The sequence below is a fragment of the Siphateles boraxobius genome, unplaced genomic scaffold, assembly GCF_051911475.1.
Source record: "Siphateles boraxobius isolate OS27281-9 unplaced genomic scaffold, OSU_SipBor_1 105, whole genome shotgun sequence".
Classification (NCBI taxonomy): Eukaryota; Metazoa; Chordata; class Actinopteri; order Cypriniformes; family Leuciscidae; genus Siphateles; species Siphateles boraxobius.
The window spans coordinates 454,025-466,249 of record NW_027508706.1 but is presented as its reverse complement, the minus strand read 5'-3'; the positions used below and the strand labels follow the sequence as shown (position 1 = coordinate 466,249).

The following is a 12,225-nucleotide window of genomic DNA, read 5'->3' as shown; positions in this document are numbered from 1 at the left end:
GGAGGGTCTGTTGTGAATGGAGGAGTGGGCGGGGCTGGACTCCGGGCTTCCGCGTGATGATTGGAGGGTCTGTCGAAAGACTTCCTTTCCTTTTGATTGACAGCGATTTTGTACTATAAAAAGTCGCTGACGCTGATGCTATTCGAGCTCTCTGTCCCATCGCGGATTTTGCAAATGTAATCGAAAGACAAACTGCTGCAACCTATTTCTTGGTATTTGGTTGGCAAAATTGCTAGGCAAATTTCATCATACATTTTACACAATTATACACCACATTCCTTGTTTCAGTTTAACATAATTCCCACATTTCCTCCGTCGAGTTTAATATCTTTTTTTTAGATCGTTTGTTCATTCATTCATATAGTGTGTGTATATATATATATAAATATTTAAGTATAAATAAATGAACAATTTTTATGATGTAGGCCGAAAATGAGCTTCCCCTCTTTGAAAGACCAGCAGCCGCCAGTGAGTTACATTTCAGCTAATACTTCTGAAGTTCTTCAGTATGTGTGTGTGTGTGTGTGTGTGTTTGGACTTACGCTGGCCCCACTGTCCACTGTTAGGGTTCAGGTAATTTGGATACAATCCTTGAGGTTTGTCCAGGCGATTCAGCACCTTTCTGATGTTCATCACCTGCAATGTTAGAGCACATATCGCTTATATAACCACATCCAATTATTAAGCCATAGCTAAGCTCATCCCCTACAGTAAGCCACTAAAAACAGTAAACAGCCTCTGTCAGGGTTCCCACTCTTTTCTTGAAATGATTTTCCAGGACTTTTCCAGGACATTTTCAAGACTTTTTCAGCTGCTACAGTGCGAATCAAGTTATCACAACTAAGGCTGGGCGATATACCGATATTATCATATCGAGATATATTTTGAAACAAATGTGATATTGTACCTATACCGTTATTTCTGTATTATAGTTGTGCAAAGATTGTTGTCTTTCACAATGCCACCTGCTTTCCTCTACTTGCAATGCCACACTACTAAAACAGAAGTTATTCTCTACTTTAGTTCATACACTGCTATTTTACTTGCTGATATCAGTTTAAAAGTCCAAACTCTCACAGTCAAGCTGTATTCGCAATCAGTCACTAACGTTAGAAAATATTAACTATTATCGGAATTCTAAATTAATTGCATCTGCCCGCACCAAGGCACATTACGCATCTGGTATACATAATGGCATAAACTGATGAGTTATGTGTTTTTGACTCTAAATTATTTTGATTTATCAAATCTTTGTAACCGTTTTTGTCAATTATATTGCTGAAATGGATGGACCTTTTGTAAAGCTAAATGTGTTTAAATGCAAAATCCATTTATCCTACTGGTGTAAACTTTAATTTAATGATGTAAATAGACTTCTGTCCCTCACATTAAGCTATGGAATGGCTTCAGATGACTTTGTGAAATTATAATAAGACCCTCTCAGTCTCAGACCCAAGTCACCCAAACTGAAGTGAAAAAAGCGTGAGGCACCGAAAAGCGCGCTGTTTGCATCCCTGCGTTTTATTCTCCCACAATCCGCACACACAGAGTGAGTGCATTACCGGCCGCGCCCGCACTCGGCCATCAAATCTAGTGCCGCGCCGCACTCTATTGCGTTGGGAGTGCGTACGTCTCTAGATCAAGGGCCCGGCCCGAGGATAGTGTCGGGAAATATCGGCCCGCGGGTCGGGTCAAGTTCGGGCTCGGGCAGAGAATCTAAGCTCTAGTTCACGCTAAGAAACCGAGAGTTGTCATCCAGTCTCTTTGGTAGAGAGAGACGAGGAAAACACACAAGCATGCAAATGGAAATTATTGCGACCGGAAAGATTATCGAGCTCATTTTTTTATCGTGCGATTAATTGATTTATTGACTATCGCGACAGGCCTACACACACACACAGTTTACCTTTTTAAGCCCAACTGCAGCGAATGGGGAACATTCAGGCAGAGGGCAGGAGGAGAGGGACGGGAATGTTACGTTGTAGGTTCGGTAGACTCGTTATTCTCCGCTTTTCTACAATGATTAGCTGAAAGTGCTTCACCACGCTGCTGCATCGTGTTGTCACATGTCCGTAGTTTACAGGGGCAAGTCCTACATACTGAGATGTCAAATTGCGTACTTGCTACGCAAAATGCGTACATATTGGCAGGTTTGTGTCACGTGGGGCGCTGTGCTGGCTACATGCAGAAATGAAAGCAGACAAGCGCTTCAGCCCAATATTACCCTTTGAAGGCAGCTGAAAACAGACATTCATGCGTAAAATGTTTAACCCGTTTGCGTTCATCCACAAGGAGGGAAAATTATTTTCCAGGACAACACAAAAGTTTCCAGAACATTTTACTTTTTTTCCCATTTTCCATGTGTTTTCCAGGACTGGAAAATTGGTCTTTCATTTTCCAGGTTTTCCAGGTTTTCCAGGACGCGTGGGAACCCTGTCTGTGATGTGACCGATGTCTTCCAGGGGACAGACTCATAAATCTATAGACTAGGTCACTTTCACAGTTTGTACAGCCTCATTCAGAGCTTGTAATAGTGTCATTTGTCTGTGTCTATATCGCAGGTCAGGTCAGCGGATTCATTCGGAGAGAAATCAGATCTCAGAATTGCAGCCAAACAAGCATCAATAAAACGGTTATGAGGAAAGGTCAATCTGGGTCACTGTGGTCAGCTCTTCTAACAGTTCATGACCTCTACAAGTTTACATTTAGTTCAGCACAGCGTTTAATGCACTGCACAGGTGTAACGCCTGAACTGCTCCTCACCTTCTCTGCAAAAACTGGTCTCCCGGAAAGTGCACTGAGGTGCATGAACTCCAAATGCAGCGTCCCGTATTCTGCGAGAATGCTGCTTCCTCCGGACGCCCACGGCCAGTTTCTGCCGATCCCACTGCAGGAAGAGGAATGAAGAGAGATTAGGCTTATTTGTGTAACTGAGCAATCATGAGCTGTGTGTACACATTTTGCGCTCTGAAAACTTTCAACCAGTCAAAATTGGCCATTTTTCTTGAACCGAGACATGAAATTGTATTGCTTTTTTTCTGAGTTAAAAAACAAACAAATCGGGTAACACTCGATTTTACAGTGTCCTTGTTACATAGGTTACATTATGTATAATTACATGCAACTATCCCTCAACCAAATCCTAATCCTATCCTAACCCTATAGTAAGTACATGTAGTAAATTAATATTACTCACACACACACACACACACACACACACACACACACACACACACACACACACACACACACACACACACACACACACACACACACACACACACACACACACACACACACACATATATATATATAAAAAAAAACAGTACATCAGTGAGAAATATGGCAGGACTTGATTTTAACCATCATATTTGATTAAATTGATGACACCAATATTACTGGTAAGAATGTCTGTTGATTCAGAGGCATAAATACATGCATTTATTTTTACCCTACGGTTCAAAAGTCTGGGGTCAATACGTAAAAAAAAGAAAAGACATTAATACTTTAATTTAGCAAGGATCCATTAAATTAAATCAAAAGCGACAGTAAAGATAATTAAACATGTTATAACAAATGTCTATTTGAAATGCATGCTGTTCTTTTGAACTTTCCATCAAAGAATCTTGAAAAAATGTATCACAGTTTCCACAAAAATATTGAGCAGCACAACTAATTTCAACATTGATAATAATGAGAAATGTTTCTAGAGCAGCAAATTGGCTAATTAGAATAATAGTAACACTGTAGTAATGATACTGACAATTCAGCTTTGCCATCACAGGAATAAATTACATTGTAAAAAACAAAAACAAACAAACAGATATTTGAGGTTGTAATAATATTGCACAATATTATTGCTTTACTGTATTTTTGATAAAATAAATGCAGCTTTGGTGAGCATAAGAGACTTTCAAAAACATGTGAATATATATTTTGTATTGTTCACACGCGCGTGCGTGCGCACGCACGCACGCACGCACACACACACACACACACACACACACACACACACACACACACACACACACACACACACACACACACACACACACACACACACACACACACACACACACACACACACACACACAAAATATCTGGATTCATTATAGTTTTACAGATGCAAGTTCTAGACTTAGAAGATGCTAAAAAATGATAATGAAATAATGATTTCAAGACAAGTACGGTTTGCTCATCCGTAGTTTACAAGCTTTACCTTCCTGCTTTTTATTTACCATGTCACTGAATTGATAATTAATTTCCGACTAGAGTTTATTCAAACATGATTAATCACACCACTTCTGACACAGTTGCCAAGTTGATTTCATAGCCTTATTTTGCAGAGGGGCCGTGTTCTCCGCCTGCGATTAGATCCGTCTTTATTGATTTTCACTGGCACGGTTCCATCTAAAACCTGACAACTTAACTCCAGCCTGGAAAAGGAAGCCACCAGTACGCCAGGTCTCCTGACCAGCCTTTACAAGCCCGACAGCATATCCGCTCTGCACACGACTCTGTCTCTACACCAAGTATGAAGATAAATTACTGCTGAGTAATGACATGTAATCACCGCTTTAAAAGGACGACACTCTCCACTTTATTTCTAAAACCTAATTCTACAAAACAGACCGTGTAAGATATTTATATCATTAAATCAGTAAATTACTCACAATAGCTTTGGCCAGGAGGAACTGCTAAAGTATTTGGACGATGGTTTTATGTGAATGTTTTTCTGTGTGTGACGCAATTTGATAGCAAGGAATTCTAGGCTCATCTGTATAATTAATGAACAATCGTTTTGACTACATAAGAGGATATTTTCTAGCCTGTGGCAGCAAACTCTTAACAAAAACTGAGGTAATGGCCTCATATTTCAGGCCACAGCAGGAAAAGCGTGCAAACACCTCTGGAGTGTTGCTACCAATGTCATCATTTTTTACACAACGCTGATCTGCCTCTGGCACTATAGACCTATGCATGTACACATGATGCAGGGCTCTACAGCGCAGGTATTTGTGTGAGGAAATATCTCTGTGTTAATGTGAAAATGCATTCAGTGACATCTGACACCTGAACAAAACTCGTTAACATACCATCACTATCACTCTAATTACAATGTGAACGGCTGCTTCTCAAAGTCAACAAAAGAAAGAAATCTCAAATGCTTGCAACCGCTTGAGGATGTTTTTCAGTGTCTGGACTTAAATTACAGCACATACTCGATCCTTCAAAGGTTTGGGGTCGTTAAGATGTTTTAATGTTTTAGAAAGAAGTGTCTTATGCTCTACAAGGATGAATTCATTTAATCAAAAATATTGTAAAATATTGTTACAATTTCAAATAACTATAATATTATGAAATGTAATTTATGAATGTGATGATTCAGCATCATTACTCCAGTCACATGATCCTTCAGAAATCATTCTAATATGCTGATTTGCTGCTCAAGAAACATTTCTTCTTATTATTAATGTTGAAAAAAGTTGTGCTGCTTCATATTTTTGTGGAGATTGTGATAATATTTTTTAGGATTTTTAGGAACAGAAGGAACAGCATCAACTTGAAATATAAATCTTTTGTAACATTATTAACATGTTCACTGTCACTTTGGGGAAAACCAAAGGCAGCGTTCCGACATATAGCAAAGTTGTGCATTAGGTTGTGTCCCGTGTTCGAGTTCAGGCTCGTGGACCTTTCCCGATCCCACCTTTCCCGATCCCACCTTTCCCGATCCCACCTTTCCCTATCCCACCTTTCCCGATCCCACCTTTCCCGATACCACCTTTTCCCTATCCCACCTTTCCCTATCCCACCTTTCCCGATCCCACCTTTCCTGATCCCACCTTTCCCGATCCCACCTTTCCCGATCCCACTTTTCCCTATCCCACCTTTCCCGATCCCACCTTTCCCTATCCCACCTTTCCCGATCCCACCTTTCCCTATCCCACCTTTCCCGATCCCACCTTTCCCGATCCCACCTTTCCCTATCCCACCTTTCCCTATCCCACCTTTCCCGATCCCACCTTTCCCGATTCCACCTTTCCCTATCCCACCTTTCCCTATCCCACCTTACCCTATCCCACCTTTCCCGATCCCACCTTTCCCTATCCCACCTTTCCCTATCCCACCTTTCCCGATCCCACCTTTACCGATCTCACCTTTCCCGATCCCACCTTTCCCGATCCAACCTTTCCCGATCCCACCTTTCCCGATCCCACCTTTCCCGATCCCACCTTTCCCGATCCCACCTTTCCCGATCCCACCTTTCCCGATCTCACCTCACTCTCCATCTCCAACTTCAATTCCTGTCAACTAACTGTCAGGGCTCCACACTAACTTTTTCACTGGTTGCAACTTTCTCAGTTGGTCGCACCAGCATATGATTTGGTCGCACTTTTTTTTTTGCTACATGCCATGGGATTAATCAACGCATGCTGATGAATAGTGGTCTTAATCTGCACTGATGTAAAAAGACTGACAGTGACACAAGACTTCATGTTATCAAAATGTTTTCATCTTTTCACCATCAGTGTGCAATGCACGTGACAAGCCCGTTCATTAATAAATAAACTGCAAGTGTCTTGCGGAAGAATATTGTAGCCAGAGCTACTTCTCTCCGTTAATGTCTATGGCGAGTCACTGGGGAACTCCGCAGCTGAGCCAACCCCAGGATACAATAGTCAGAATATAAACACGTATTATAGGCGTACTGTAGTGATTCAGGATATGTCAAAAACACGGTTTGGAAAATGGATTCATGATTTACTCGTTCATTTTTAACAAAAGTTACGGACTGCTGCTGATACAACGGCGTTCTGTTGCGCATTTGTGAATTTAACTGAGTAGTACATGACCATGCACTCGCATAAATACGACCACATAAAATTTTTACTCGCACATTCTCAAAAAATGGTCGTATATGCAACCATTTTGGTCGCAGTCTGGAACCCTGAACTGAAGAAAGAAGTTTATTCTTGACCAATAGACCAATCCTATGCTTCAGAACAGTTGCAGTACTACATATTTCATATATTCAGTGCCATATGTTCAGTTTCTTATTTTCAGTGCCTGATTGTGCATATGTTGTATTGTCACACATTAGTTCTGCAGTCTTGAAAAAAACCCACAAAAAAAAAACGCAGACTGTACCAATAAGGACAAGAGCGCTCCTAAGCAAATGTTAATGTAGAGCCCTGAGTTGTGCCAAACCAATTTGTTTTTCATTACACAGATGATTAAAGCATGTAACAGAAATGAAGGAAAATGAAGGGAAAAGTGATTCCAGGCAAACAACTAAAATAACTTATAGGCTCCTTAATTAAACTTCCAAATACAGATTTAGCTGCTCCTCTCGTGATATCCCATATGTATGGTGGCAGAATATAGACCAGTTGGTCTCAACTGGTTTGGCCATGGGACCCACATTTTCCAATGGTCATCAAGCTGTGACCCAATTTTTAGGAATTTGAACCAAGCATTTCTCAAAAAAAAGTATTGTTCCACTTTACTTCACATACACCTGAATTGTAAGAATATCACTAACATGATGAATAAACAGTGTAAGGTAAGGCTATTAAATAGTTGTTTTTTTGACTACACACTGCGCGACCCACTCAAAATGGTCTAGTGACCCATGGGTTGAGAAACACTGATATAAATTATTTCTTGATAGAAAGTTAAATAGCCCAAGATGGTCGGTGCATCCCTATTTAACACAAAGTTTAAGGTTTCATTACAGTTCTGTACAGTAAAATTAAGTACAGTCAATTATAACAACAAATACTTTTGCGGGGTTTGCATTTCATTTAAATACTATTAACAGAAATGAATTTTTGTCTACTATTCAATATGTAAATTTGTTACCAAACAATCACCCAAAATAGATGTTGAGCATTGGTCTACATCAGATACATCATTTTGTATTAAAGTAAGTGAATGACCATGTGTTTCACTTTTGTTCAGGTATGCAAACTTTCCTCAGAGGCTGACAGAAATTTAGGTTATGCTTGATGTAAATTATTTTGTAATGAAAATCACTTGCAAATTTTGTTAGCGTTTCATGTCAATTTGTAGCAGTAGTCTTATCACACACACAACCACACATATGCATTTATATACATGGGAATACAATTTCTTAATTACAAAAAAAGCAGTTCAATAAACCATAAATTAAAAGTTAACATTAATAAAAAGCATCTGCTGCATGCCTAAATTATTTCCTAAAGTAATCCATGTTTATGACTCAAACTTAAATAATTAAATAATAATAAAAAACCCATTTGTTTCATTCCTAAATGAATCAGTGTTTTTGAAAAATCAATTGAGTAAACAATTCAATGACTCAATCATAAAGACAATCATTTGTTTCTCCTTTACTAAATGAATCAGCATTTTTGAAAGATTTGACAATGAATGACTCATTGATTCACTACAATACTATATATTGTAGTATATATTTTGACACACACACACACACACACACACACACGCACGCACACACACACACACACACACACACACACGCACACACGCACACACACACGCACACACACGCGCGCACACACGCACGCGCACACGCACACGCACACACACACGCACACACACGCGCGCACACACGCACGCACACACGCACATGCACACACACGCACGCACACACGCACAAAACAGCTAAGCTAAATAAATAAGTAAATAAACAAAAAATCAGTCAAGGACATTTTACTTTACAGTCATGTTACAGATATTATGTCCATTTATATATTTTAGAAATCAGCTAGACAGTGTACACACCTCTCCAAAAAGGTAGTTTTTTACTAGCTGTCTCGATATGTCGCTGTGCCTATGTCCCAGCAGTAGGACACTTAATAATGAGCAGTAAGGGATACAAAATAAATTATCTGCCAGGGCTCAGAGAAAATACCATTAGCCTGAATAATTAACTAGCGCTGGAGTGAAATAAGAACTCCACCAAATGAACCAAAGCTCATGTATCCTCGGGCTGCTACAGGAGTTAGCCTTTATGTTTGACATCAGACAAGTCACACAATGACACTCTCTCCATCTCTCTTGTTCACAACCTAACAATTCATTTATGTAGGCCAGAGGCCACATATGCATGCTATACATTACAGGGATCTATAAAGCTGCCGTACCCCACAAAACAGTGATATTGATCTGACCGGATGCAATACGTTTAACTTTGCAGACAATAAAACAGCAGAGCCTTATATGTAACGGTTTTGACCCTCTCTACAACCGAGCAACAGCAAAATACCTCAGAAATTAGGCTAATATCATCACACACATATTCCTAACAGCCCAAGTCTTCTGAATTGATTATCCAGCTAGAGTTTAAGCACGCGGGGCACAGCGGCGACACAGTCGTTTGTCATAATAAAACAGATTAGTAAAAATAAAAAAATAAAAAACATTTATACCATGCTTTACTCCCTGACAGATGCTTAATGTAAAGCTCAATTAAACCATAGAACAATTTTCCGTAATCTTGTTCGATTTTTTTTTTTTTCGTTGGGGGTGAGATGAGTCCTAAAAATGGATCAAACGGAGCAGCTGCTCTCGGAGGAGGGAGAGAGGAGAGTAAGGTCTCATTATTATCTGACTTCTTGCTTTCTCCTAGTTTTTTTTGACAAGACCAGTAGAAATAGCCTCATCAATCCCTCTCAAAAGCATCCATCAGGCATAAATATGCCTGTTATGTAACCCCTACATATGCCCGTAAAAGATGAGTAACTAAAATAAATGTGAACAATTGTAAAATACCATTTAGAGGACATCAATTATCTGGAGGGGAAAATGACGGCAGAAAAGCACGCAGCATGTGGCCTATTCAAAGCGCCGTTATGACGCTTGCACTTCCAACCAACACTGAACATCTCAGCGAGGTGCAATCGTAAAGCAGTTACTGTCTTGCCAATGAGACGAATACATTATGTGAAAGGCACATTTACCCACCTCAATAGAAAATTAGTGTTGATTCACACTCTATAACTTTCTTGAGTGTTTCTTATTCAAGCGTGCATGCTTGTTCCACTGGTGTGACTCACTGCTGCATGTACAAATACATCATTACCATCAGGGATACATAGCTTTTCACATTTATTTGAAAGAAAGTGACTTGTGTTTGTGCAAAACTTGTCATGATGCTAAAGTGGTTGCAAATATTTCGTTCTTATTTGTTTCTAGTGCGTTGCTACGTGGTTGCTAGGGTGTTCTGAGTGATTGATTTCCAGTTCAAATCAAAGACCCCTTAAATGTTGTTAAAGGGATTTCATCATGTGCTGGGTGAAAAATTCCTAGAGTGAATACCACTCTTTAAGGAACCAGAAATAGATCTCTTTACAGTCTCTCTGAAAAAAAATAAAACCCTTTGATTTCTGCATAATAATGTAAACATTGCTCTCAACAGGTGATATGATGTCGAACAGTGATTGCCTTAAAATATATTGTTCTGTTGAATTTGTACATTTTTACAATTGACCGCATTGATTTGTAGCAGTAAAAGTTCAGTATGGTATACCACAAGGCTCAGTACTAGGCCCATTGCTGTTCACTCTGTACATGCTACTCTTAGGAGATATCATTAGGAAGCATGGCATTAGTTTTCACTGTTATGCTGATGATACTCAGCTCTATATTTCTTCACGCCATGACGAAACTTACCTATCCAGAAAATTCACGGAATGCATAGCTGATATAAAAACTGGATGACTAGTAATTTCCTTCTTCTTAATTCTGAAAAAAAAAACAGATTCTAATTATTGGACAAAAAACTTCCTCGCTTAATAGCCTAGAATACTGTCTAACACTTGATGGCTGCTCTGGCAAGTCTTCGTCGTCATTTAGGAACCTATGTGTGTGTGTGTGTGTTCTTTGATACCAATCTTTCATTTGAAAGTCGCGTGTCTAGTATCTGTAAAACTGCATTTTTCATCTTAAAAATATATCTAAATTACGTCATATGCTCTCAATGAAAAATGCAGAACAACTAGTTCATGCGTTCATGACATCAAGGCTAGATTATTGTAATGCTCTACTGGGTGGATACCCTGCACACTTAATACATAAACTACAGCTGGTCCAAAATGCAGCCGCTAGAGTTCTTACCAGAACCAGGAAGTATGACCATAATAGCCCGGTTCTGTCAAAGCTGGCTCCCTATTAAACATCGTATACATCTTAAAATATTGCTGATTACTTACAAAGGACTAAATGGTTTAGCTCCCCTGTCCTTGAGCGAGCTCTTAACGCATTATAGTCCTTCACGTCTATTGCGATCTCAAAATTCTGGCCAGTTGATAATACCTAGAATATCAAAATCGACTGCTGGCGGTAGATCCTTTTCCTATTTAGGACCAAAACTTTGGAACAATCTTCCTATCATTGTCCAGGAAGCAGACACAGTCTGTCAATTCAAATCTAGACTAATAACACATCTCTTTGGCTTAGCATACACAACACATTATAGACTTCTATAATTCAATGCTAGGCTGCATAGTTTAGATCAGCCGGAACCGGGAACACTTCCCATAAATCCTGATGTACCTTGTACATCATAAAAAGGATGGCGTCTACGCTAATTTTAGTCTCTCTGTATACCCCGAGGTTTATCGCAGTCTGCCGGATTCAGGCCGTATCCGGATCTGATGAAGGACCATCGCATGGACACGACGACAACGCTTCCCTGAAGTGCCAGCCTCCTCAACACTGTGAAGGCCTCATGGACACCTCAACAAACTCGTGTCCATACCGGCGTGATGACTACGACCCCAAACCAGATGAACTGGATAAATATTGTGAAAGTTCTGATCCCATCTGACTTCTGATCTATAAAACTGCCTAAATCATAATCATACACTGTTCATTCGTTGGCCAGAGGAGGACTGGCCCCCCGACTGAGTCTGGAGTTTTGGTTCCTTGCCACTGTCGCCTTTTTCACCTTTGTCGCCATTGGCTTTTGGCTTGCTTAGTTGGGGACATTTAATTTTATATTTAACAATATTATTACAACATTATTTTCCTGTTATCTCTGTAAAGCTGTTTTGAAACAATCTGTATTGTAAAAAGCGCTATATAAATAAAGGTGACTTGACTTGATGGCGGTGGTTAAGAAAAGGAAAAGACTGTTAGCATGCTAAAGCAGAGAACACTATAAACATGCTAAACAAAAATATTAAACAGCTGATCTAGACCACTTATTATTGCAAA

The 12,225-nt window shown here is 39.6% G+C and overlaps 1 protein-coding gene across 1 annotated transcript in view; it reads right to left on the bottom strand.

The window, feature by feature from the left end:
• man1a1 (mannosidase, alpha, class 1A, member 1) overlaps window positions 1-12,225 on the bottom strand; it is a 142,675-nt gene that overhangs the window by 29,024 nt on the left and 101,426 nt on the right. The window contains exons 6-7 of the mRNA XM_077247081.1: window positions 2,764-2,887; window positions 543-636 (exon numbers count right to left, since the gene is read on the bottom strand). Of these exons, the coding sequence (XP_077103196.1) occupies window positions 543-636; window positions 2,764-2,887 (218 nt within the window). The remainder of the gene's footprint in view (window positions 1-542; window positions 637-2,763; window positions 2,888-12,225) is intronic.